General features: G+C 45.7%; 1 protein-coding gene across 1 annotated transcript in view; it reads right to left on the bottom strand.

Annotated features, from left to right (window-relative positions):
* Positions 1-27,953, bottom strand: part of tmem30b (transmembrane protein 30B) — a 45,976-nt gene that overhangs the window by 12,770 nt on the left and 5,253 nt on the right. The window contains exons 2-4 of the mRNA XM_072246788.1: positions 23,432-23,539; positions 8,353-8,460; positions 3,162-3,252 (exon numbers count right to left, since the gene is read on the bottom strand). Coding sequence (XP_072102889.1) covers positions 3,162-3,252; positions 8,353-8,460; positions 23,432-23,539 — 307 coding nt within the window. The remainder of the gene's footprint in view (positions 1-3,161; positions 3,253-8,352; positions 8,461-23,431; positions 23,540-27,953) is intronic.

The following is a 27,953-nucleotide window of genomic DNA, read 5'->3' as shown; positions in this document are numbered from 1 at the left end:
AAAGTTCAAAGTAAATTCATTGTCAAAGTGCATATATGTCACCATATATAACCCTGAGATTCATTTTCTTGCGGGCATACTCAATAAATCCATAATAAAATAATAACCATGACAGAATCAATGCAAGACCACGCCAACTTGAGTGTTCCACCAGCGTGCGAAAGACAACAAACTGTGCAAATACTAAAAAGTAAGAAATAATAATAATCAATAAATAAGCAATAAATATCAAGAACATGAGATGAAAAGTCTTTGAAAGTGAGTCCATAGGTTGTGGGAACATTTCAGTGATGGGGCAGGTGAAGTTATCCCCTTTGGTTCAAGAGCCTGATGGCTGAGGGGGTAATAACTGTTCCCGAGCCTGGTGGTGAGAGTCCTGAGGCTTTTTCCTGATGGCAGCAGCGAGAAGAGAGCATGCCCTGGGTGGTGGGGGTCCCTGATGATGGATGCTGCTTTCCTGTGACAACACAGCGTGTAGACCAGCTCAGAAGTGGGGAGGACGTTCACTACCGGTGATGGAAGACACATTGAATTGAACAACTGAAATGGACCATTAGGTTCAGCGAGAGTACGATCATGATCAATGAACACACAAGTTCCCTTCCCTCTGATTATTTCTCTGTCGCTCACTTTCCTTCCCGTGTGCAACAGCTGTGTGACTCTACTGTCAGCCAGCTGTGCGAGGGGGTGAGTTCTCTCTTCTCCCTCTCCTCTCCCATCAGGCAGAAGGTGCAAAACGTCCTCAGGAAGGACATCACCTGTCTCCTTTCACCTGCGCCTTGGTGAGCTTGGCGCCTGCCACAACTTCGAGCTCTCCTTCCGTCATCTCCACCTCTGAGCCCACTTCTTTGACAAGGATTCCACACCCCATGCTGATGACCCCCTTCTCCCGTCTTCAGTCCTCCTCCTCTTCCCGCTCTGGTCCTCAGCCCGCTCTGGATCTTTTCATCTTGAATTGCCAACGAGACATCAACCGCCTCGACTTCCTCCCCTCTCCTCCTCAAACCATACCCCCTCCGAATGCACTGTCCTCCACCCTCTCCGCACCAATCCTAACCTCACCGTCAAACCCGCAGGCAGAGGGGGTGCTGTTGTGGTGTGGCGCACTACTCTCTACCTTGTTGAGGCCAGGCAGCAAACTCTCAGACACCTCCTCCTCCTCGAGGACAATGCCACTGCACACCATCAGAAAACTGTCTCCGACACAATCGCTGACATCATCCACTCTAGAGAACTCCCACTCTAGGGACAGAGACGGACCTATCACCACTGCACAGTCACGCTCTCATCATTTAGATACCATCTCTCCCACCCAAATTCCAACGCTCTCTGAGAACCGACCCCGACATCCTCACACCCCAAAAACCCACCCTGAAGTCTACTGCTGAACTGAACTGCCTATGGGAGGACAAATCTCAGAATTGTATTCTTTATACATATAATAATTCCTCGCAGCGCTTTGTGGTGCAGCAGGCAGAAATCTTGCCATTTCTTTAGCATTTGCCTGTTTTTTTAATGAGCCAGGGTTCCTCGCTGGACGCTTAGCACAGCCTGGATGAGATGCATGCAAGGAGATGGCTGGATTCGAACCCAGAAACACTCGCCCTGAAGCCCAGTGCTGATGCCACTACACCACCAGATGATTTCGTTCTGTATACTGTACATCCGCAGTCCCCAACTACCGGGCCGCAAAGCACGTGCTACCGGGCCACGAGGAAACGATATGAGTCAGCTGCACCTTTCCTCGTTCCCTGTCACGCACTGTTGAACTGGAACATAGGGTTGCCAACTGTCCCACACTTGCCGGAACATCCCGTATATTGGGCTAAATTGGTTTGTCCCATACGGGACCGCCCTTGTCCCGTATCTCCCCCGCTAAGGTAGAGCGTTCCTATGAAACCTTTCATGCCAAAATGGTGTGAAGCAAAGAAGAAATTACCATTCATTTATATGCGAAAATTTTTTGAGCGTTCCCAGACCCAAAAAATAACCTAACAACTCATACCAAATAACACATAAAACCAAAAATAAATAACACTAACATATAGTAAAAGCAGGAATGATATGATAAATACACAGCCTACATAAAGTAGAAATCAAGCATGTACAGTGTAGTCGGGAAGATGAAGGCAAAACTGATTTGTGGGGGGAAAAAAATCGGCAGGTACACGCATGCGCACGTCACACACGCGCACACGGGTGCCTGCGCAAGGCTTCATGGTCATGGTAGTCTTTTCCCGGGGTAAAGTGTCCCGGGATTTGACTGCTACTTTTGTCCCTTATTTGGGAGTGAGAAAGTTGGCAACCCTAACTGTAAAAGACATGTGGAGGTGAGTTTAACCCCACTTGAACAACCTCCCCCCCCACCAGTCGGCCGGTCCGCAAGAATATTGTCAATATTAAACCGGTCCGCGGTGCAGAAAAGGTTGGGGGACCCCTGCTGTACATCCTTTGATAATAAGTACACTTTTAATCTCTAAATTAGAATTTTTTTTGTAGTGGAGTGCTCAAAGATTCAATTTAATATCAGAGAATGTATACAGTATACAACCTGAAATTCTTGCTCTTCACAGATATCCATGGAACAAGAAGCCCCATAGAATGAATGATAGAAACATCGGAGCCCCAAACCACCACCCCCCCAACCCTACCCTTCGCACAAGCAGCAGCAAAAGTAACAACCTCCCCCCCACACTTGCACCAGTCCCCCCACAACCATGCAAGCAACAGCAAAAAGCCCCCCCTCCCCCAAAGAGACCTTGATCCTGAGTCCATCAAACCTACAGTCCATAACCCATCGATTAATGACAGGCTTAAACGGGATATGTGAATAAAGATGAGGAGGGAAAGCAAATGGTCTGGTTCTTCTGGAGAGCTGGCATGACTACAATGGGTGCAATGGCCTCTTCCTTCGCTGCAAAATTCTTACTCCTATCTCTGTTGCCCTGCTAAAGGCAGGCAATGCTACCAAGCAGGCTGATGATATACAACAGGGAGCACGGACCCCTCGGTCAATGGTCGAGGTTCCACGGCATATTAAAAAGGTTGGGGACCCCCTGATTTGGAGCACACGTTGCAAAGCCACCAATCACCTTGCATACAGAAGGGACAGCCTATTCTCGGCCTGGCTGCGCACCGAACTGCGGAAGAGAGGAACTCACCATTAAACATGCTGTTTGCAATCGCGCCACAGGGAGCAATGGGCCGGCCTTCACCATCCCGGCGGAATGGTTTGCAGTACTCCAAGGGATTCTGCAAATGGATTAAAGTTGGAAGTGAAGGGGGTGTCAGAAGAGTGCAGAAGCAAGCCCCTCGGCCCGACTGGTTCATGCTGACCAAGAGACCCATGCAAACTCATCCCATTTACCTGCATTCAACCAGTGTCCCTCTAGACTAGGGGTTCCCGACTTGGGTCTACCAACAACCCGCTTAATGGTATTGGTCCATGGCATAAAAAAAACTCTGCGAACCCCTGCTCTAAACTCTTCCCATGTTTACCCTGTCTGGGTGTCTTTTAAATGTTCTCAATACACCTGCCTCAACCATTTTGTCTCATTTCATGGACCGTTCTCTAGGTGAAGAGGTTGGCCCTCAGGTTCATATTAAACCTCTCCCGTCTCACCATAAACCTATGCCTTCCACCTCTTTATTTTCTGACCCCAGGAAAAAGACTGTGTATATCCCCCTGCTGATGCTTGCCTCATGTATTTTCTCTGGCAGCTCACCCCACTCTCTGAGCAAAGAGTGAAGAGGCTGCCCCCTCAGGCCCCTTTTAATTTTTTCATCCCTCATCTCAAATCTTTGCCCTCTGGTTTTTAGTTTGCCTTCCCTGGGAAAAATGACTAGGTATGTTCACCCAATCTGTACCCCTCATGACTTTAAACTTCCAGCCAAATTTCGAAGCTTCGTTCCCAACAGAAGACCCTACGAACCAGCATATTACGCGGCCACTCCAGTGAATGATATCTGTAATCTGTCAAGTAGGGTGCCGTGCACAATCCTGATTTGATGGAGACAGACGTGAGAGAACGGAGAAACATCTGGAGAAACTTCTGAAATGCCTTTTCTCGCTGCCGCTGTTACTGTGTGATCCGGAATCCCCGGAGGGGAAGGCCCTGAGTCCTCGGCTTTGCTTGTTGCTCAGCGGCCGGGACGGGGTCGAGGCGCTCGGTAGAGATGGTGCTCGGTGCTGAAGGGCTGGTCGGAGGCTCGAAGTTTTCGGACGGACTCAGAGTCGGCCGTGGTCCGGTGCTTCCAATGCATCGACAGTTGTCGGTGCCTGGAGGTTTATGGCAGAGAGAGTTTCTTCCTTCTGCCGCCTGCTAGCGGGAACTATCGGGAGTCGATTGGAACTCTGAGTCTTTTTTTTACTGTTCCCATGGTCTGCTCTTTATCAAATTGTGGTATTGCTTTGCACTGCTGTAACTATATGTTATAATTATGTGGTCTTGTCAATGTTAGTCTTTGGTTTGTCCTTTTTTTTTGTGATATCACTCTGGAGGAACATTGTATCATTTCTTAATGCATGCATGCATTTCTAAATGACAATAGATGAGGACTGAGTGTCCTCATAATCTAATCTAATATTGAACTGGACACAATTTGCATCTGTGGGATCAGGGCCGAGGGGAGAACCGTGGACACGCAAGGAACCAATGCTCACAATGACCGCTAACTAGGGATACGGGCCAGAGGAAATCACTCAGCTATCCAGTTGGCTGGGACCCAGCAGAGAGCAGCGGCCAGCGCGACTGCCGATCAATAAGAAGAATGAGTCAGACTGATATAAACGTGAGCACTCGGCAGAAACAACGCTCAATTGCGCACCGATGATGTCACCTCAACTGGTGACGAAACGTTGGTGACGAAACGTTTGCGACCTAACCTCCAAGCTCGGCGAACAACCCGACAATCAATCAGCCCACCCGAGCTACCAACATTCTCTTATTTCAAGCCTTTGTGGCTTTTATTTCTAGCTCAGCTCACATCTGTCTCTTAGTACATTGTCACATCTGGAAACATCTCCGTCATAACCTTCTCACAGCAGCAATGACAATTCCCCAAGTGGAAGAAATTCTGACAGGCCATTTCCACACCAGAAATAACCCTCTCTCCTTTCCTACAATAATAAAATTCCATCATTACTGCTAAATCTAAAGCCTGAGACTCCCTAGTGTCCACTTTAAACTCTGCCTTCCACTTTCCAAAAAGCCACAACTGGAATAATTTGGTCTACTGTGTAAAAGAATCCTCTATTTTTTTTACGGCTCAAATCTCATACAGCAAGAGGGATTGCGGCTGTCCCAATTCGCCAAAGTTTCATCAAAATAGTTTTAAAAGGTATATAAAAAAAAGACAAACTACCATTTAACTGAGTAACATTACATACTTAAAGTAAATACAAAACACTACCGGAGCTATAACAGTACTATAAAACTGAGTATTAGTTCCCCAGGAATTCATCCAGTGTACACTGCTGTGCTCTTTTGATCATGAACCATATCCATGCAGACACCTAGTGCAGGTAATGGACTATCTTCACTGTAGTCCTGATGAAGGCTCTCGCCTGAAATGTCTACTGTTTACCCTTTCCCATAGCTGCTGCCTGACCTGCTGAGTTCCTCCAGCGTTTTGCGTGGGTTGATTTAGAGTTCCAACATCAGCAGATTTTCTCGCGTCTGCCTTCGTTGCCTTTTCTGTATGAAGTAGTGTCATAATCCAACAATAAATTTCCTGGTACCCTGGTGTAGTCACTAGCACAAGTTCAGGTAGGTCATCTTCATCACACCTACTGCCTTCATATTCCCCACCTTTGTGTTTTAATATCATGCTATTGATAAGTATAATACAGCTTGGCTTGATTAATACCAAGCCTAGCTGTATGGTTCCTAATGCCCTTCCCTTGGACAACATTGGTGTCGTGGAGAGGGGAGACTTGCAGCATGGGCAACTGCCGGTCTTCCATACAACCTTGCCCAGGTCTGCGCCCTGGAGAGCGAAGACTTTCCCGGCACAGATCCATGGTCTCGCAAGACTAACGGATGTCTTTACTTTATTGATAAGTGCATCCTCCAAGCCTTCATTTTCATTGTAACATTCAAGATGATTATTGATACCTTCAAATTCTTCATAGTTCCCAACTTGTTGAAGTACTGAAATTGTTTTATTTTCAGTCCTAGCCGTACCTGGCATCTTCAAGCCTGAATGCTTGAAACCACACTGGACAAAACAGTTCAGCATTGTCTTACTGCTCATTTCTCGCCAGCTATCAGTTAAAATTGCACTGCCTGTAAAAGTTTAACCCTTGCACTCACTTCCTGGGCTATGAAGTGCTGCTTTTTAAAATCGGCATCTGTCGGCCCAAATGGATAACAAAACACACGCAACTGACACTATTTAAAATCCGTTCGCTGTAGGCATGGTGTAGCGTCTAATGGCCACACAAGTACACATGACTGATGCAGTTAGGAACCGTTTGGCAGCAGACTCCTGTCCCAATTAAGTGGCAAATTGTCCCAAATAAAAGACAGGAATTCCGGCTATTTTCTCAATTAGCTTTTGTTCTGCAAGAGTTGTCCCAATTAACCAATGGCCCAATGGACCAGAATCCACTGTATTCAGAATTTACTGTAGTGTGTTGGTGTGACATACTGGTAAAAAAACAACATCCAACATGTAGAACATCAATCATTACACACAGTGCAGGCCCTTCAGCTTAGGATGTTGTGTCAACCTTTTAACCCACTCTAAGATCAATCTAACCCAGGGGTTCCCAGCCTTTTTTATGCCATGGACCCCTACCTTTAACTGAGGGGTCTGTGGACTACAGGTTCAGAACTCGTAATTTCACCCTTCCTTCCTACATAATCCTCCATTCTTTGTCTCTATCATCCATGTTCGAAGAGTTTCTTAAACAGCCCCAACATATACCTGCCTCTCCTACCACGCCTGGCAGTGAATTCCATGTATGCACCACTTTCAAGTGTATAAGGAATAACAGCATATAATAAATTATATAAAAATAAAGTTAGAAATACAGATATGGAATAAAATGTGCCTAGATACCAGCAAGCATTTTATAATGATGTTTTTATTGTAAATGTGGATGTAGCCAGAGGTGATAATGGGGACAAGCTCCCAATACCCATTAAATGCTCCCAATGGCGTGTGCCTCAAATAGCCTCTGACAACCAAGTCCAGCTCCTGGTCTTCACATCTGGCTTAGCTACCAAGTCTAGCAGAACTGTCTCTACTGACAGAAGGGGCAAAGGAGGGTTACTGGCACCTTAAAACCAGTCGCTTCGGGCAGAGGGGGCTCGTCAGCCGTGGTTGAAAGCTCATCTAGAAGGAAAACTCTGATCTCAAACCTCCGCCACCTTGCGGCTATTCACATTCATGAGGAAGGCTTCAGGAGTGAACTCCGAGGGAAAAATCTGGAGCTGAAGTCCCTCAGGCAGTCCTACATTGAGTTAACACTGACTGTGCGACACCGCTGGTACCAAACGGTGTTGGTCTCTGCCGTTCCTTTGGGTTCATCAGTTGCATTGAGAGGGGGAGTTTGCTACACGGGCAACAGCTTGCTCTCCGTATCGTACCACCCAGGCTTACACATCTAGTCATCTAGGACGCGATATCCACGGTCGACCCTGACCAACGAAAGTCTCACTCAGAAGTGGTAACAATCAAAAGCATTAAACAATGGCCAAAACTTACACTCTCCAACAAGAGATGCTGGGCACAATGAATTACCCTAAACTAGATTCCAACTAACAAATACTCTCACTGAGACTTTCTGAATTACCCTTTACAACTATCTCCCCCCCCCACCAACATTAACGTTGGCTGATTTCCAAAATGCCTCTCAAGGACCAACTCTACAACCCTGTCATGAGAGGTGGAAACGGGTAAGGCAGGACATCAGGGCTCTGGTGAAGCTGTACAGGCCAATCACCTTTCTAGTGGATTGCAGAAGCAGTGATGAACTTCAACCATACCATCGACTTTGGACGATGGAGCCAGCAGGTCATCAATGGCCTCTACCCTTTGATCTGTTTGGCCTGGGTGACCCTACCAAGAGCCAAAGCATAAAGCCCTGACTCCAGCCAGCATAGCTCTCCAAACCCAACAGAAGGCTGTGGACCTCTTGGAGGAAGGGCACAAGTAAGTAAGTAGAGATTTCCAAATGCACTTCTAATTTCCAGCACTTGCCATTTTTTATTTGCAGGCCTGAATTACATTCAGCAGAGTTAAATTAACGTTTGACCTGCATTTGGTTGGTGAGCAGAACGCAGGACAAGTTTATGAAAGAACTGAAAATATTTACAAATCAGGGCTACATTACGCTCCATTTACCTTTAAATACTTCAAGTCCCCGTTCAGCTGATTGTCATCTCGGGAGACTCCATATTTCCGCTGATTTTGATAGAAGTTCGATAGTTCATAGTACATGTAAACAGGGCCCTGTAAGGGGGGAGTGAGGGTGGGGTGGGGTGGAGTGACCGGGAGGGGGTGTGAGAAAGAAGACTTCCTTTGTTATAACGTCACAGCTTATGGACGACACAGTAGCATAATGGTTAGCACAACGTTTTAAGGCACCAGCGACCCGAGTTCAATTCCTGCCACTGCCTGTAAGGAGTTTGTACGTTCACTTCGTGACCGCTTGGATTTCCTCCGGGTGCTCCAGTTCCCTTCCGCGTTCCACAAATGTACGGGTTAGTTGGTTACATGGGTGCAATCGGGCAGCGTGGAGCTCATCGAGCTGAAAGGACCTATTACCACGCAGTCTCTCCAAATCAGGGCTTCCCAATCTAGGGTACCTTGGTTAGCGGCAAGGGTCCAATACAAAAAAAAAGGTTGGGAACTCCTGCTCCAAGTAAAAAACTTTTGTACAAGTCTTCAGTGATTACACTGAAAATCCCTAGCATCGCGTATTTTGGGACAATTCAACCTGCTCTGTTAAACACAATTTGAATCAATCTGATGTCACATTAATTAGCATCAATCTTAGTTGTATCTGAACGTTTGGATATACGAAACAGATTTATAAAGCAGTTCATTTCTTGAAAAAACCACATTCATGAGAACTGTTGGGTTTTTAATGTTTCCATGATACTTGAGTAATCTTGGAAGAGCTAGTCGGTGGTGCAGCGGCATCTGCACTGGACTTCGAGGCAAGCGGTTGCGAGTTTGAATCCAGCCGGCTCCTTGCATGCTTTCCATCCGTGCTGTGTCGAGCGTCGAGCTAGAAGGTGGCCTTGTTTAAAAAAAACTGAAAATGCCAAAGAAATGGCAAGGTGGGCCACTCAGTGCTCCACCAGGCACAGAGAGGAATAGCAATCTTGAATATATATATCGTTGGAGTAAGTATTCTTGTTTGTTTAAATAATTATGGGTTACATGTATAAATATGTGAATTGCATACATCCTCACATGATACGTGCATGCCTCGCTTAAAGTAAATTCGAAGTTAGACCTATATTCCTGGACTCTCATGTCTTCCTTTGAATTAGCATAATATTTTGAAGTTAAAAGACATAACAAAAACGATTGTAAATATGGTGGCAAACTCTCCAAAATAAGAAAGACATTATGAATGTACACAGATGGTGGAACTTGAAGGGTTAAGACCTTACTGTATGAACAAGCAGCCCAGTAATGGCAAGGCTAGGTCAGATTCCATAGTTTCAGAACGTCAGTTCTGGGAACCCAGAGCAATACTAAGCCTTCATTACATTCCTTGTTGCCACACTTGGAACTCGATCAGGACCCTAACTGCCTGCTCACATGGATATTAATAACTCACCTCTGTTTCCAGGGGAGTGGGGATTTCTGCTACAGACTTAGGACAATATTCCTCATGCAAATGCCAAAAGTAACAGATGCTCAGGGCTCATTGGGACTTGATGCAAAATCTCTCATGCAAATTATCACTCAGCGTGGCTAATTTAAAGGCAGCTAAAGCACTTTGGAGCATCCCGAGCAACAGTGGAATATACTGGAGGTTTGTTCGTTTGTTATCTGCCGTGTGGTAGGACGTGGCCAATCATGGTCTTTGACCGCGATTGCTCTTGGCAAAGTTTCCTACGGAAGTGGCTTGCCACTGCCTTCTGGGCAGAGTCTTTACAAGATGGGTGATCTCCCCCCGCCCCGCCCTCCCCAGCCATTATCAATACTCTTCAAAGATTATCTGCCTGTCGCATAACCGGGACTTGTGATATGGACCAGCTGCTCATACGACCATCCACCACCTGCTCCAATGCCTTCATGTGACCCTGATCGGGGGGCTAAGCAGGCGCTACACCTTGCTCAAGGGTGACCTGCAGGCCAGCAGAGGGAAGGAGCACCCTTTTGGCAGAGACGCATCTCCACCCCGCCACTGAAAGTGCAGAAATTAAAAACAGGCCAGAAACGGGTCTCCGAAGCTATCGCTTGGGTTCAATAATGCAGGCCGTTCCCATAAATGGGAGAAGCACCTCAGCCTGCAGAGGAAATCCACATTACAAGCTAACAATTCAGTGTATGCACATTATTGTGACTGCAACCGGACAGGATGTCTTTCATACAGATTTCTCTGCTCTAAGCAGACTAGTATTGGTAAGGAGAAGTCCAAAACGATTGACATAGTTTTGTTTTACATTCTGCAAGTCAACACACTGGAGAAGCACAGGAGGAAATCAAGGAAGGCATCTGATCGTGTTCAGCTTCAGCAGGGATTTAGTCAGAGAAACCAATGCCAAAGTCTGAAGCTCAAAGTATTTATTATCAAAGTACATATGCAGTATACAACCCTGAGATTCGGTTTATGATGTTCTAGTTCTGGTTGCTCCTTCTGTTTTGCTATTTTTGGGCGATGTTTAAATCAGGGTGCCCTGCAGATAATGAACACTGAGCTGAACTGAATACGCCTTTTGAATTTGTGTTTTATATTCTGTGATTTGCCTCTTCTTTTTGCTGCAGTTTGCACAATTTCTTTTTTTTTGCACGTGGAAGTGGGAGGAGGGTTGATGTTTTTACTTTGTACGGGTTCTATGGTTTTTCTTTTGTTTTGTGGCTGTCTGTGTGAAGATGAATCTCAGCTGATAATTAGATTATGAGGACACGCAGTCCTCTTTTATTGTCATTTAGTAATGCATGCATTAAGAAATGATACAATATTCCTCCGGTGTGATATCACAGAAACACAGGACAGACCAAGACTGAAAAACTGACAAAAACCACATAATTATAGCATATAGTTACAACAGTGCAACAATACCGCAACTTGATGGAGAACAGGCCATGGGCACAGTAAAAAAAGTTCAAAGTCTCTTGAAAGTCCCACATCTCACGCAGACGGGAGAAGGAAGAAAACTCTGAGTCATCCGAAAACTTTGAGCCTCTGACACCGAGTACTGAGCACCATCTCTGCCGAACGCTTTGACTCCAACCCCGGCCACCAGCAGCAGGCAAAGCCGGGGATTTTGGGGCCTTCCCTCCGGAGATTCTCGATCGCACAGTAGCAGCGGCAGTGAACCGGGCATTTCAGAAGTTTCTCCAGATGTTCCTCCGTGCTTCTCATGGCTGTCTCCATCAAATCAGAATTGTGCACGGCCCCTATTTAACAAATACGATATCATTTCCCCGGAGAGGCTACGCGCGCTGCGTCGCGCCGCCATCTTCTCCTCCTGCAATAAATGTACTTTCAATTTTAAACTTTGAAGGAAGGCATTAAGAAGCCATCCCCTGTATTAATACAAGGTATATCTCTGCCAGTTAATACACAGTTCAGGACAGGCTACTTTTGTCATGGAGTATTCTGGCTATTTGCACATACAAGTAGCCTTTCCTCAACACTGTAACGAAACGGTAGTATGTGTAGTTGGCAGTGATAAGGGTGCTCTCAGTTCCTCATGGACCATCCACTGCTATCAGCTCTTATAGAGACAGATCCTGCAGATGCTGGAAATCTTGAACAACACACACAAAACACTGGAGGAACTGAGCAAGTCAGGCAGCATCCATGGAGGGGAATAAATAGTTAAAAATTTTGTGCCAAGAGCCTTCATCGGTATGGGTCCCGACAAGCTGTCTCAGCCTGAAACCTCCTTTGTTTATTCCCCTTCATAGATGCTGCCTGACCCGCTGAGTTCCTCCAGTACTTTGTGCTGTCTGGTTTTGCTTTCATCTGCACTCAAGTCATAAACTCAAGTCTTATTTCTATGCTTCTTGGACAGTCTCTCAGGATTAAGGGTAATCTGTTTCCAGTAAGGATTCAGAGTTGTCCTGTCCAAGACCAGAAGAAGCTGCAGAAGATCGCGAACAGAGCCCAGCACATCACACAAACCAATCTTCCATCCTTGGACTCACTTTACACCTCACGCTGTCGGAGCAGTGCTGCCAGGATAATCAAGGACACGACCCACCCAGCCAACACACTTTTCGTCCCCCTTCCCTCCGGGAGAAGGCTCAGGAGCTTGAAGACTCGTACGGCCAGATTTGGGAACAGCTTCTTTCCAATTGTAATAAGACTGCTGAACGGATCCTGACCCGGATCTGGGCTGTACCCACCAAATATCTGGTCCTGCCTCTCGGTTTTTTTGTGCACTACCTTACTTTCCCTTTTCTATTTTCTATTTATGATTTATAATTTAAATTTTTAATATTTACCATCGATTTGTAATCCAGGGAGCGCAAAGCGCAGAATCAAATATCGCTGTGATGATTGTACACTCTAGTATCGATTGTTTGGCGACAATAAAGTAAAGAGGGAGCTAATGAGGCCAACGTGGGAACTGTAGACTATTCCACACACTGGGGAGGTTGTTAGGTGGTCTGAGATGCTGTGGACTCCTTCAGCTTCCTACTCAGGACCATGTGCGCTCCTGGACGGAAGGCTCACAAAACCTGAATACTCCTTCTCCACTTTGGACATTCTTAAGCCTGAGAATTCCAGGAGTCAGTCGCACTTCTTCAATGAACATATCAGTAGATCTTTGTATCCTTCCTCTGACCACCTGGCAATCTCCAAAGACATATCAATTATTAGGGTGAGATAGAGACTTATTGATCCTGAAGGAAATTACAGTGTCACCGTAGCATTACAAGTGCACAGATACACAGATATTAGAAGTAGAATGAATAAACAATAAGCTACCACAAACAATCTAACCAGAGGTCATCACTTCCCCGGTTACAGGTTGACTCATTGTAGAGCCTAATGGCCGAGGTTAAGAATTACCTCGTATAGTGTTCATTTGGAGTTGCGCAGTGGTCTTAGACTATCTCTAAAAGTGCTTCTCTGTTCAGCCAAGTGGCATGCAGAAGGTGAGAAACATTGACCGGAAATGCCAGGATTTTTCAGAGGGTCCTTTGTTCTACCACAGACTCCAATGTGTCCAGTTTGACTCCTATAAACAGAGCCAGCCTTTCTAGCCAGATTATTGAGCCTGTTGGTGTCACCCGTGTTGTTGCCATTGTCCCAGCACACCACCACATAGAAGATTGTACTGGCGACAACAGACTGGTGGAATATGTGAAGGAGAGGCCTGCAGACTCCAAAGGACCTCAGTCTCCTCAGGAAGTAGAGGCGACTCTGGCCCTTCTTGTACACAGCCTCTGTGTTGGTGCTCCACTCAAGTCTGTCATCCAGGTGCACCCCCCAGGTACAGGTTAATTGGTGATTGTAAATTGTCCCCTGAAAGTACCTGGAGATAGAGGCAGAGTTAAGATGGCGCTAAACAGCAACTCCTTTGCTTGCATCTTCAGAGACAGCTCGATTTCCATCTTTATCATCTTTATTTTTCCCTTTCAGTGTTCTTTTGAGGACCCTGACCTGGAGTTACACGCTGACTTCGGTCCTTTGCAGGAATAGGACCTGTTCTCGGGGTTTCAGGACCGGCCGTTATTCGGCACGCCAAGGGTTCAGCCTGAGAGTCTGGCTCGTATTTTGAAGCCTAAGATCTTGGGGCTCTGGAGACGGGCGGATCGAGGGTGAGTGTCACAACAGGAGACTCGTGTGTCGTTGAGGGAGTCGGGATATCTGCTGTGGGCCTGAAGACCTGGGATCTTTACGATTTTCAGGCACAGAGCTCGGAAAAAAGCAACGTAACGGTCTTTTAACATCGTAAACCAGCGAGTTGTTTGTTATGTCTTCCCGCTCGCTGGGAAAACAGAGACACCTCCCTCTCCCTTATTAGGGAGCGAGAGAAAACCTGTGGTATGTTGTATACTGGGTGAAACGCGAATCCTTTGGGGTAACTGCAAGTCTGTGTCTTTGCTATTGCTTTGCTCACGCTGAGTGCTCGTTGGCGGTGTTGATGCTTGCTTTTTTTGCTGGTGGGGGGAGGGGGGATTGTTGCTCACTGCCGCTTACACGCAGGAGGGGGACTTTGGGGTTCTCGCATTTAAACTGTCATTCATTCTTTGGGGGCACTTCTCTGTTTTTGTGGATGTTTGTGAAGGAAAGGCATTTCAGGATGTATATTGTAGGCATTTCTCTGACATTAAATTGGACCTTTGACCTTTGATCAGGCTCGGGTTTAATTGGGCGTTGCTGGGCGACGCGGCTCGATGGGCTGGAAGGGACTACTTTGCACTGTATCTGAAGAAATCAACAGTTCCCTTCCACCCACCGATCTTGCTCAACCTCCCTGGTTGACAGAGCTTAGAACTGAGAACCTAATTCAGGAGTCTGGTGTCAAAGATGGGACCTATTTGGCTTTCCCAGCGAGGATGATTGTATGTGTGGTTGGTAGTGCCGTGGGTGTTCTTTGTGCGGCAAGATGCTCCCTCTACAGGTCAAATCATCAGGCTTGATGCTCCATCCACACAAGTTGTCCCCGGATAACAACGTTCAAAGTAAAATTTATTATCAGAGTACATTCACGCCACCACAAGCAACCTCGAGGTTTTCTCCTGCAGGCATACTCAGCAAATCTATAAAACAGTAACTGTAAACAGGATCAATTAACAACAAGCTGTGCAAATGAAAATATAAATAAGTAGCAATAAATAAGGAGAGCAAGAAATAATGTTAAAGAGTCCTTAAAGGGAGACCGTCAGTGGTGGGAACACCAGGAACACAATGAGTGTAGTTATTCCTTTTTGTCCAAGAGCCTGATGGTCGAGGGGTAGTAACTGTTCTTGAACCTGGTGGTGCAAGTCCTGAGGCTCCTGTACCTTCTACCTGATGGCAGCAGCAAGAAGAGAGCATGGCCTGGGTAGTGAGGATCTTTGATGATGGATGCTGCTTTCCTATGGCAACGTTTCATGTAGATGTGCTCAATGGTGGGGAGGGCTTTACCCGTGATGTACTGGGCTGAATCCACTACCTTTTGTAGGACGCTCCACTCAAAGGTGTTGGTGTTCCCATACCTGTCCATAATCCAGTCAGCACACTTTTCATCACACAACTATAGAAGTTTGCCAAGGATTTTGTTGACATGCCAAATATTCGCAGGCTCCTGAGGAAGTAAAGGCGCTGTCGTGCTTTCTTCACAATTGTATTTATATGACGGTCCCCTGAGATAATGACACCCAGGAATTTAAAGACATGACCCACCCTGCCAACACACTTTTCATCCCTCTTCCCTCCGGGAGAAGGCTCAGGAGCTTGAAGACTCGTACGGCCAGATTTGGGAACAGCTTCTTCCCAACTGTGATAAGACTGCTGAACGGATCCTGACCCGGATCTGGGCCGTACCCTCCAAATATCCGGACCTGCCTCTCGGTTTTTTTGCACTACCTTACTTCCCATTTTCCTATTTCCTATTTATGATTTGTAATTCAAATTTTTAATATTTACTAATTTTAACTATTTTAAATATTTAATATTTGTAATCCAGGGAGTGGGAAGCACAGAATGAAATATCACTGTGATGATTATACGTTCTAGTACCAATTGTTTGGTGACAATAAAGTATAAGATATAAAGTATTTGCAGACTCATGAGGAAGTAAAGGCGCTGTCGTGCTTTCTTCACAATTGTATTTATATGACGGTCCCCTGAGATAATGACACCCAGGAATTTAAAGTTACTGACCCTCTCCACCTCTGATCCTCTGATGGCTACTGGCTCATGGACACCTGGTTTCCCTCTCTTTAAGTCTGCAATCAGTTCCTTGGTATTACTGATACTGAGTGAGAGGTTGTTGTTATTATACCACTCGGTTAAATTTTCAATCCCCCTCCTGTATGCTGGTGAAACAAATGGGTCTCAAGTCCACAAGTCGATTTTGTCCGCAGTAGGGAAATACACAAGATCTTTTAATATGGTAACCATAGCTCCACAGTGCTGTTTGTACTCTTTCACTACCATCTACTGGAGGAGCTCAGAGGGTTAAGCAATGTCGATGGGAGGAAGGGAACTACTGACTTGCTGAGATAACGTGCAAAGTTGGTCCTTCCAGCCTTTCGAGAGGCATCGCCTAGCAACCCCCGGTTAAACCCTAGCCTAATCACGGGACAATTTACAATGACCATCTGGTACGTCCTTTGACTGTGGGAGGAAACCAGAGCACCCAGAGCAAACCCACATGGTCACGGGGAGATCGTGCAAACTCCCGAGAGCGGAGAGCAGGCACGGCTAGTATGAAAAGGGAAAAAGGAAAAGAGAGACACGGCAACAATTCCTTTCCTCCTACAGATGCTGCTCAACCCACTGAGGCCCTCCAGCCGACTGTTTGATGCTCCAGATTAGACAATAGGTGCAGGAGTAGGCCATTCAGCCCTTCGAGCCAGCACTGCCATTCACTGTGATCATGGCTGATCATCCACAATCAGTACCCCGTTCCTGCCTTCTCCCCATATCCCTTGACTCCGCTATCTTTAAGAGCTCTATCTAACTCTTTAGAAACCATAGAAACTACAGCACAGAAACAGGCCTTTTGGCCCTTCTTGGCTGTGCCGAACCATTTTCTGCCTAGTCCCACTGACCTGCACACGGACCATATCCCTCCATTCACCTCCCATCCATGTATCTGTCCAATTTATTCTTAAATGTTAAAAAAGAACCCGCATTTACCACCTCGTCTGGCAGCTCATTCCACACTCCCACCACTCTCTGCGTGAAGAAGCCCCCCCCAATGTTCCCTTTAAACTTTCCCCCCTCACCCTAAACCCATGTCCTCTGTTTTTTTTTCTCCCCTTGCCTCAGTGGAAAAAGCCTGCTTGCATTCACTCTGTCTATACCCATCATAATTTTATATACCTCTATCAAATCTCCCCTCATTCTTCTACGCTCCAGGGAATAAAGTCCCAACCTATTCAACCTTTCTCTGTAACTGAGTTTCTCAAGTCCCGGCAACATCCTTGTAAACCTTCTCTGCACTCTTTCAACCTTATTTATATCCTTCCTGTAATTTGGTGACCAAAACTGAACACAATACTCCAGATTCGGCCTCACCAATGCCCTATACAACCTCATCATAACATTCCAGCTCTTATACTCAATACTTTGATTAATAAAGGCCAATGTACCAAAAGCTCTCTTTACGACCCTATCTACCTGTGACGCCACTTTTAGGGAATTTTGTATCTGTATTCCCAGATCCCTCTGTTTCACTGCACTCCTCAGTGCCTTACCATTAACCCTGTATGTTCTACGTTGGTTTGTCCTTCCAACGTGCAATACCTCACACTTGTCGGTATCAAACTCCACCTGCCATTTTTTAGCCCATTTTTCCAGCTGGTCCAAGTCCTTCTGCAGGCTCTGAAAACCTTCCTCACTGTCTACTACACCTCCAATCTTTGTATCATCAGCAAACTTGCTGATCCAATTTACCACATTATCATCCAGATCATTGATATAGATGACAAATAACAATGGATCCAGCACTGATCCCTGTGGCACACCACTAGTCACAGGCCTCCACTCGGAGAAGCAATTCTCTACCACCACTCTCTGGCTTTTTCCATCGAGCCAATGTCTAATCCAATTTACCACCTCTCCATGTATACCTAGCGACTGAATTTTCCTAACTAACCTCCCATGCGGGACCTTGTCAAAGGCTTTACTGAAGTCCATGTAGACAATATCCACTGCCTTCCCTTCATCCACTTTCCTGGTAACCTCCTTGAGAAACTCCAATAGATTGGTCAAACATGACCTTTCATGATTCTTTCTTGAAAGAATCCAGAGAATTGGCCTCCACTGCCTTCTGAGGCAGAGTATTCCACAGAACCACAACCCTCTGTGTAAAAAAGTTTTTCCTCAACTCCGTTCTAAATGGTCTACCCCTTATTCTTAAACTGTGGCTTCTGGTTCTGGACTCCCCCAACATCGGGAACATGTTTCCTGCGTCTAGCGTGTCCAATCCCTTAATAATCTTATATGTTTCAATCAGATCCCCTCTCATCCTTCTAAATTCCAGTGTATACAACCCCAGTCGCTCCAATCTTTCAACGTATGACATTCCCACCATCCCTGGAATTAACCCAGTGAACCTCCTCTGCCCTCTATAGCAAGAATGCCCTTCCTCAAATTTGGAGACCAAAACTGCACACAATACTCCAGCATCTGCAGTCTCTTGCCTCCACTGTAATGAATAACATTGTGGTCGATGGTTGGGTTGAGTTGTTCTCTGATCTTGGCAATTTACTTGTAACATTTTGTCACCATGCAAGGAGATATCATCAGTGTGCTGCTGATTGTGGTGTGTCCCCTGAATGCTTGGCCTTCATATACCCTTCAATCAGCTGACAAGGCATCATTTCAGAAACTCAGCTGTGCCACGTGGAAGAAATCTCGTCGCTGACCAGCTGTGTTGCAAACTTCATGCGTCGTGGTCTGGAATTTTGCCTGCATCGGCTAATAAACAGGATCGAGGACTACATGTTTGTTTACAGAATTGCTCGTCTGGAAAACCACGCTTCTGGGAATTCCCTTGCACGCCACGTGCTCGCTTGCGCCATGACCTTCACTGACGCCCAGTTAAATTTGTGCCCCTCTTGACCTTCATGGGTAGAGACCAGGGAGGTCATGCCACCTCACAGCCAGCTGATGTTCGTGGGTAGTTTTGGACATTATGATACACAAATTCCTTAATCCAAATAAATGAATTGTTAAATAAAATTTGTGCTGTTTAGAGATAAATAACAATTAGGTAACGTTCCCCATTCAACCCATGAAGTTCATCCTTTTCTTTAAGGCAGGCTTGGTTCCCACACCTCTTGTATCTCACCCAAGTTATTCTTATTCAGGAGTGGAAATCAGTGGAGATGGGGGCGAGCCTCTGAATAAGTATTGACATCGCTTAACAAAGTCTCTTTAAGAGGTGTAGCATCTTGGGTAAATTGTCTTAATCTTAAACTAATTGCATGGCTCCCAGTGCCAACACCAATTGAACTCATAACACAACAAGAATCAAGAGTCCTAAATGAACCCCTCTTTATTATAAGACCATAGACCTTAAGACATACAGTACTGTGCCGAAGTATGTGCACATATAGACAATAGGTGCAGGAGTAGGCCATTCAGCCCTTCGAGCCAGCACCACCATTCACTGTGATCATGGCTGATCATCCACAATCAGTACCCCGTTCCTGCCTTCTCCCTATAGTCCTTGACTCCACTATCTTTAAGAGCTCTATCTAACACTTTTTTGAAAGAATCCAGAGAATTGGCCTCCACTGCCTTCCGAGGCAGAGCATTCCACAGATCCACAACCCTCTGTGTGAAAAAGTTTTTCCTCAACTCCGTTCTAAATGGCCTACCCCTTATTCTTAAACTGTGGCTTCTGGTTCTGGACTCCCCCAACATCAGGAACATGTTTCCTGCCTCTAGCGTGTCCAATCTCTTAATAATCTTATATGTTTCAATCAGATCCCCTCTCATCCTTCTAAATTCCAGTGTATACAACCCCAGTCGCTCCAATCTTTCAACGTATGACATTCCCACCATCCCTGGAATTAACCCAGTGAACCTCCTCTGCCCTCTATAGCAAGAATGCCCTTCCTCAAATTTGGAGACCAAAACTGCACACAATACTCCAGCATCTGCAGTCTCTTGCCTCCACTGTAATGAATAACATTGTGGTCGATGGTTGGGTTGAGTTGTTCTCTGATCTTGGCAATTTACTTGTAACATTTTGTCACCATGCAAGGAGATATCATCAGTGTGCTGCTGATTGTGGTGTGTCCCCTGAATGCTTGGCCTTCATATACCCTTCAATCAGCTGACAAGGCATCATTTCAGAAACTCAGCTGTGCCACGTGGAAGAAATCTCGTCGCTGACCAGCTGTGTTGCAAACTTCATGCGTCGTGGTCTGGAATTTTGCCTGCATCGGCTAATAAACAGGATCGAGGACTACATGTTTGTTTACAGAATTGCTCGTCTGGAAAACCACGCTTCTGGGAATTCCCTTGCACGCCACGTGCTCGCTTGCGCCATGACCTTCACTGACGCCCAGTTAAATTTGTGCCCCTCTTGACCTTCATGGGTAGAGACCAGGGAGGTCATGCCACCTCACAGCCAGCTGATGTTCGTGGGTAGTTTTGGACATTATGATACACAAATTCCTTAATCCAAATAAATGAATTGTTAAATAAAATTTGTGCTGTTTAGAGATAAATAACAATTAGGTAACGTTCCCCATTCAACCCATGAAGTTCATCCTTTTCTTTAAGGCAGGCTTGGTTCCCACACCTCTTGTATCTCACCCAAGTTATTCTTATTCAGGAGTGGAAATCAGTGGAGATGGGGGCGAGCCTCTGAATAAGTATTGACATCGCTTAACAAAGTCTCTTTAAGAGGTGTAGCATCTTGGGTAAATTGTCTTAATCTTAAACTAATTGCATGGCTCCCAGTGCCAACACCAATTGAACTCATAACACAACAAGAATCAAGAGTCCTAAATGAACCCCTCTTTATTATAAGACCATAGACCTTAAGACATACAGTACTGTGCCGAAGTATGTGCACATATAGACAATAGGTGCAGGAGTAGGCCATTCAGCCCTTCGAGCCAGCACCACCATTCACTGTGATCATGGCTGATCATCCACAATCAGTACCCCGTTCCTGCCTTCTCCCTATAGTCCTTGACTCCACTATCTTTAAGAGCTCTATCTAACACTTTTTTGAAAGAATCCAGAGAATTGGCCTCCACTGCCTTCTGAGGCAGAGCATTCCACAGATCCACAACCCTCTGTGTGAAAAAGTTTTTCCTCAACTCCGTTCTAAATGGCCTACCCCTTATTCTTAAACTGTGGCTTCTGGTTCTGGACTCCCCCAACATCAGGAACATGTTTCCTGCCTCTAGCGTGTCCAATCCCTTAATAATCTTATATGTTTCAATCAGATCCCCTCTCATCCTTCTAAATTCCAGTGTATACAACCCCAGTATATACACAGCTAGGGAGCCTGAGATGTTTGCACAGTACTGTATCTATCAATGTGGAGTGGAGAGCGAGTTTGTAAATCTGGCGGGAGCAAAGAAAGTTGGGAATGGCGAGGGTGGAGCGCCATGGGAGGGGTGTGGTACAGGTGGCAGAGAAGGAGCGGCAGGAGCCGGGGGGGGGGGGAGAGAGGGTGGCATGGGTGCAGACACACCCAGCCCCGAGACACCAGGCAAGGTCATTTGATTCCAAACAATTGGTTTATTGATCATTACAGAATGTCTCTCTGGTGCTTCCCGCTCCCATCTCCTTTCCCCAACCACAATTCTCCTCTCCCTGCCCCCTTCCCACTCTCAGTCCGCAATAAGGACCCATATTGGAATCAGGTTTATCATTCACATGTCACGAAATTTGTTTTTTTGCAACAGCAGTACAGTGCAATACATAAAATTACTACAGTACTGTGAAAAAGTCTTGGGCACCCTAGCTATATAAATGTGCCTAAGACTTTTGCTCAGTACTGTAGGAGCAGAATCAGGCCATTCGGCCCATCAAGTCTGTTCCACCATCCCATCACGTCTGATTTATCTTCCCCCTCAACCCCATTCTCCTGCTTTCTCCCTGTACCTTTGATGCCCTGACGAATCAAGAACCCGTCAACCTCCGCTTTAAATATACCCAATGACTTGGCCTCCACAGCCGTCAGTGACGATGAATTCCATAGATCACTGGTTAAAGAAATTCTTCCTCATCCACTTTTATCATTCAGTTTCTGTTAGACAACATGTTAGGCTTAAACTGGCCCTGGCTGGAAATGACAGAAATAATCTGTATTCTTGAAAGGAATAGCATGATTTTCATTAAATAGATGATTTTTAAAAATTCCTTTTTCAAGTCTTATCATTAATTGCCCATAACTCCACTGACACTTAGGGCACCAATGACGGACGCCCATCTTTATCTGTCCTTGGCCGTTATGCTTTGTAACTTCAAAACGTTAAACTAACGCAAAGGAAGACACGGGAGTCTGAGATGTGGGTCTAACTTTGGGTTTGCTTTAACCGAAGTGCGCGCATATCACGTGGTAACATGATGACAAATGCAGTTCACGTATTTATATGGATAACCCATAATGAATCACTCAAACAAACAAGGATGCTTAATCAAACAATATATAAACAAACACGAGAAAGTCTGCAGACGCTGGAAATCCGAAGCAACACAGACAAAATGCTGGGAGGAACTCAGCAGGTCAGGCAGCATCTGCGGAAAGGAGTAAACAGTCGATGTTTCATGCCAAGACTCTTCATTGGGACTGGAAAGAAAGGGGGAGAAGTCAGAGTAAGAAGGTGGGGGGAGGGGATGAAGTAGTACAAGGTGGCAGGTGAAACCAGGGGGAGGGGAGGGGGTGAAGTCAAGAGCTGGGAAGTTGATTGGTGAAAGAGGTAAAGGGCTGGAGAAGGGGGGGATCTGATAGAAGGCCATGGAAGAAAGGGGAAAGGGAGTGGGAAGGAAACCAGAAGGAGGTGATGGGCAGGTAAGGAGATAACGTGAGAGAGGGAAACAGGAATGGGGAATGGTGAAGGGGAGGGCAGTAACTGGAAGTTCGCGAAATTGATGTTCATACCATCAGGTTTGAGGCTACCCGGACAGAATACAAGGTGAGGCTCCTCCAACCTGAGTGTGGCCTCATCGCGGCAGTAGAGGAAGCCGTGGGCTGACATGTTGGGATGGGAATGGGGAGTAGCACTGAAATGGGTGGCCACCAGTAGATACCTACAAAATGACTCAAATGTTATTGAAATATTAAATATACATTTGGCCATATAGAAGGAATCTTCATTGCTATTTCCATAATAATTTTTTTTTGACTAGTCAGGATTGCTAGCACTGATCTTCTGGGAGAGATAATTTAAGAGCTGAGCAGGGACAGATGTTGAATTTTGCACTTAAGTTCAATGCAATCAAGTTGTCAAGCCTAGCTTAACCTGAATTTGTTATATCACTGTTGAGTCAATCTAATGAAGGGCAGATTTCAACTCCAATGACATTTAAAATGCACAAAGTACACACTTTTAATTTGAAGAGCCTATTGGCCAGAGCATTCAGTGTTCTTACCACCAACACGGTGTCCACCTTGAACGTTACGCTACATTTGCAGTTCTTGACTGTGCTGTTAGTGCATTGGAAGCACGAACTGTTCGGTTGGTTGCCAGTGTAGTCAAGCTGAGGAAGTGAAAACATTTCTGATGTAAAACACTCAGAGATTGATCTAATGGCAAGTTTCTGAAGATAAACCACATTTGCACGATCATAACGAAGTACCTTTAAGGCAGATGATTGAAAAATGCATGTTTAGAAAAAATATATATTCTTGCAGTCAATGGCAATGAAAACTTGAATTTCTTTACCAGGAGACCACAGGGCATTGGAGCAGAATTAGGCCATTCAGCCCATTGAGTCTGATCTGCCATTTCATCATGGCTGATCCATTGCCCTCTCAACCCCATTTTCCTCATAACCTTCCACACCCTGACAAATCAAGAACCTAACAACCTCTGCCTTAATTGCACCCAGTGACCTGGCCTCCACAGATTCACGACCCTCTGGCTAAAGAAATTCCTCCTCAAATCCATTCTAAATAGATGTCCCTCTACTTTGAGGCTGTGCCCTCTGGTCCTAGACTCCTCCACCATAGGAAACATCCTCTCCACATCCTGCTGGAAATCCAGAATAACCAACATACACTAACACACTAGCACACACAAAATGCTGAAGGAATTCGAGCAAGTCTGGCAACATCTACAGAAAGGAATAAACAGTCGACGTTTCAAACCGAGACCCTTCTTCAGGACAGGAAAGGAAGGGGGAAGGAGTCAGAATAAGGTGGGGGGAGGGAAAGGAGTGCAAGCTAAAAGGAACACACACAAAATGCTGGTGGAATGCAGCAGGCCAGGCAGCATCTATAGGAAGAAGTACAGTCGATGTTTCGGGTCAAGACCCTTCGTCAGGACTAACTGAAAGAAGAGATAGTAAGAGATTTGAAAGTGGGAGGGTGTGACGGGATCCTGAATTATCCCTTATGAACTGTGCTTTTAAAAAAAGAGAGAGCGAGCTGTACAACACAAACATCTTGTTATTAAGAGAGAGAGAGAGGTGAAGACTGCTCACAGTTTGTTTGGAATTTCTGCAAGGACACTGCCAGCTTCTGAGTTCCTACAGAGAGAGAAGGGAGGAGCTACTTGATGGACAGCTGGTGTTCAGCACAACAGTATTTAAACCAGCGTGATTGCTTATTTCACAGGGACAGGACATGCAGGCACACAAGGGTGTGGTGAAGTTACCACTATCCTGTTTAGGTGCCCAGGAGTGTGGGACTGTGGATTGATTATGAGGTATCGATCTGTGATTATTAGTGTGTCAAAGAGCGACCTTGTGGAGTCTGCTAGTGTGTCTAACCCTCAACTGGGTTGGTAAACTACCACTCGAAGACAGTGCTCTTAAGTTGGTCAAGTTTGGCTAACCTGGAAGTTTCGGAGGACAACGGGAAGATCAACGGCATCAGCTCACCTGAAGAACCAAACACCTCTCTCTCTCTCTCCATTACTACTCAACTCAATACCACGATTTGAACTGAATTGAACTTTACTCCTCATCGTAAGACAGTATCCATTTACCCCTAGGCTTGAAGAAGCTTGGTTTTTATATTTATATTTATATAATCATTGCTAACCTGTTTGATTTATCTGAGTTATATTACTGCATTGCATAGTTACTAATAAATAGCATTAGTTAACAGCAATACCAGACTCCAAGGTGTTTTCCATTTCTGCTGATTCTTTAACCCGTCACGGGGTACGTGACAGAGGGGAAGGGGGAGACCCGAAATGATAGGAGAAGACAGGAGGGGGAGGGATGGAGCCAAGAGCTGGGAAGTTGATTGGCAAAAGGGATACATGGCTGGAGAAGGGGGAGTATCATGGGACGGAAGGCCTTGTTAGAAAGAAAGGGGGAGCACCAAAGGAAGATGGAGAACAGGCAAAGAGTTATTGTGAGAGGGAAAGAGAGAAAATAAATAAATCTCACAATAACTCCTTGCCTGTTCTCCATCTTCCTCTGGTGCTCCCCTCCCCCTGTCTTTCTTCCAAGGCCTTCCGTCCCATGACACACCCCCTTTCTCCAGCCTTGTATCCCTTTTGCCAATCAACTTCCCAGCTCTTGGCTCCATCCCTCCCCCTCCTGTCTTCTCCTATCATTTCGGGTCTCCCCCTCCCACTTTCAAGTCTCTTACTATCTCTTCTTTCAGTTAGTCCTGACGAAGGGTCTCGGCCTGAAACGTTGACTGTACCTCTTCCTAGAGATGCTGCCTGGCCTGCTGCGTTCCACCAGCATTTTGTGTGTGTTGCTTGAATTTCCAGCATCTGCAGATTTTCTTGTGTTTGCGTTTTTAAACAAGCTAAAAGGAGATGTGTGGAAATTGTAAAGAGCTGAAGGACGAGGAATCTGATGGGGGAGGAGAGTGGACCATGGGAGACAGGGCATGGTGGTGGTGGGGGGGGGAGGTGATATGTTGAAATTGTTTAGCCCATTGAATGTAGTAAATTACACAACATGTGGCACAGGAACACTGTCACATTTGAGCTGCCTTCTTTTTTCCCTTTGTCTATTTTATTTTATTTAGAGATACAGCACAGTTACAGGGCTTTCCGGCCCAGCGAGCCCGTGCTGGCCAATTACATCCACGTAACCAATTAACATACTAACCCGAAAACCTCTGGGCTGTGGGAGGAAACCAGAGCACCTGGAAGAAACCCAAGTGGTCACGGGGAGAATGTACAAACTCCTTACAGATAGCAGTGGGAATTGAACCTGGGTTGTTGGCGCTGTAATACTGTTACGCTAACCGCTATGCCACTGTGCCAACCCTTACTGAATAATTATCATACTTGATATCAGCATTCTGAAAATGTTATTCACTGTCTAACCCATTCTTACTTGTTGGTGCTTTTTGCGTGATTTGTTTTTTTTTGTGCGTGGGGGGGTTGACGTTCTTGTTGCTGTTTGTGTGATTTGTTTTTTGTATATGGGGGAAATGTTGATGTTTTTCTTTGAATGGGTTCCTTGGTGTTTCTTTGTTTCGTGGCTGTCTGTGGAGAAGGTGAATCTCAGGGTTGTATTCTGAATACATACTTTGACAATAAATGTACTTTGCACCCATTTTGTATAGTCCTTCAACCTACCATCACCAATTTCCACTTCACTGCCTTGTAGAGTCTGTGTTCTGAGTTAGGAGGGGAGATCTGATAGAGGTTTACAAGATTGTGAGAGCCATAGATACAGTAGACAGGGAGTATCTATTCCCCAGGGTTGAGATGCCTAATACCAGAGGGTGGCATTGAAGGTGAGAGAGAGTAGGTGCAAGAGGGATGTGAGGGGCAGGTTTTTTTACTCAGAGAGTGGTGGATGCCTGGAATGCGCTGCCTGGTACGGTGGTGGAGGGAAATACATTCAAGGCTTTTAAGAGTTGTTTGGATAGGCACATGGATGTAAGGAAGATGGAGGGATATGGACATGGCATTGGCAGGAGGGACAAGTGTTTGGGTGTTTTTGATTTGCTTTTTAGCTGGTTCAGCACAACCAACCAAACGGTCGATTCCTGTGCTGTACTCTTCTATGTTCTACGTAATAGATTCTGTCTCTGTTACTTCATTCCTGCTTTTAATAACAACGCCAATCAGCTTTTCATCAAGACCACATCTGAACTATTGAGCCACTAATGATCTAGTTATATGCAATTTGAGACGGAGCATAAAGTATCACTGGGGAGGAAAACCGAGACTGGACTATAGCTGTCAGAGCTGGTGCTGTCTCTGTCCTAGTTTTGTGCCCCGTAGTCTTAACTCTGAGATCAATTGCTTTCACTGTATCATGCGACTGTCAACACGGTTCAAGGCAATCCAAGTGGACCTTGCTCTGATGTTTCCTCCAGCCATATCTCAGTTACGTTTTGTTTCTGTATTTCTGTGCTCTTCTGTCTCTGCCCCACAGCCGCACTGTGATACGTTGGCAAAGACGAACAAAATTAGGATGCAATATTTTCAGCCATTTAATTGATTTTTACCCCCCTCCCAATTCATTTATAAGAGGCACGGTAGCGTAGTGGTTAGCAGAACGCTTTACACTACTGACGACCCAGGTTCAATTCCCGGCGTTGCCGTAAGGAGTTTGTACGTTCTAGCCGTGACCGCCGCGGGTGCTCCGCTTTCCTCCCACCTTCCAAAGACCTACCCGTTGGGTAGGTTAATTGATCATTGTAAATTTTCCCGCGATTAGGCTGGGATTAAATCCAGGGACTTGCTGAGCAGTGCAGCTTGAAGCGACGCAAGAGCCTATTCCGCGCTGTATCTCAATAAATAAACAAACTACAGGAACTCAAAATATTGATTGATCACTCAACAGCCAGGATTATTTTGATGAATCTTTGAGAAATCTCATGTTTTTTTTTAATAAAAGGACCCTTTTCCTTTAAGACCTCAGAGTCATGGAGAACCACAGCACAGAAACAGGCCCCTCAGCCCATCTAGTCTGTGCCAAACTGTTATTCTGCCTACTCCCATCGACTTGTACCAGACCCTGAAGG

The sequence above is a fragment of the Mobula birostris genome, chromosome 29 (assembly GCF_030028105.1).
Source record: "Mobula birostris isolate sMobBir1 chromosome 29, sMobBir1.hap1, whole genome shotgun sequence".
NCBI lineage: Eukaryota > Metazoa > Chordata > Chondrichthyes > Myliobatiformes > Myliobatidae > Mobula > Mobula birostris.
This window is presented reverse-complemented; position numbering and strand designations above follow the sequence as displayed.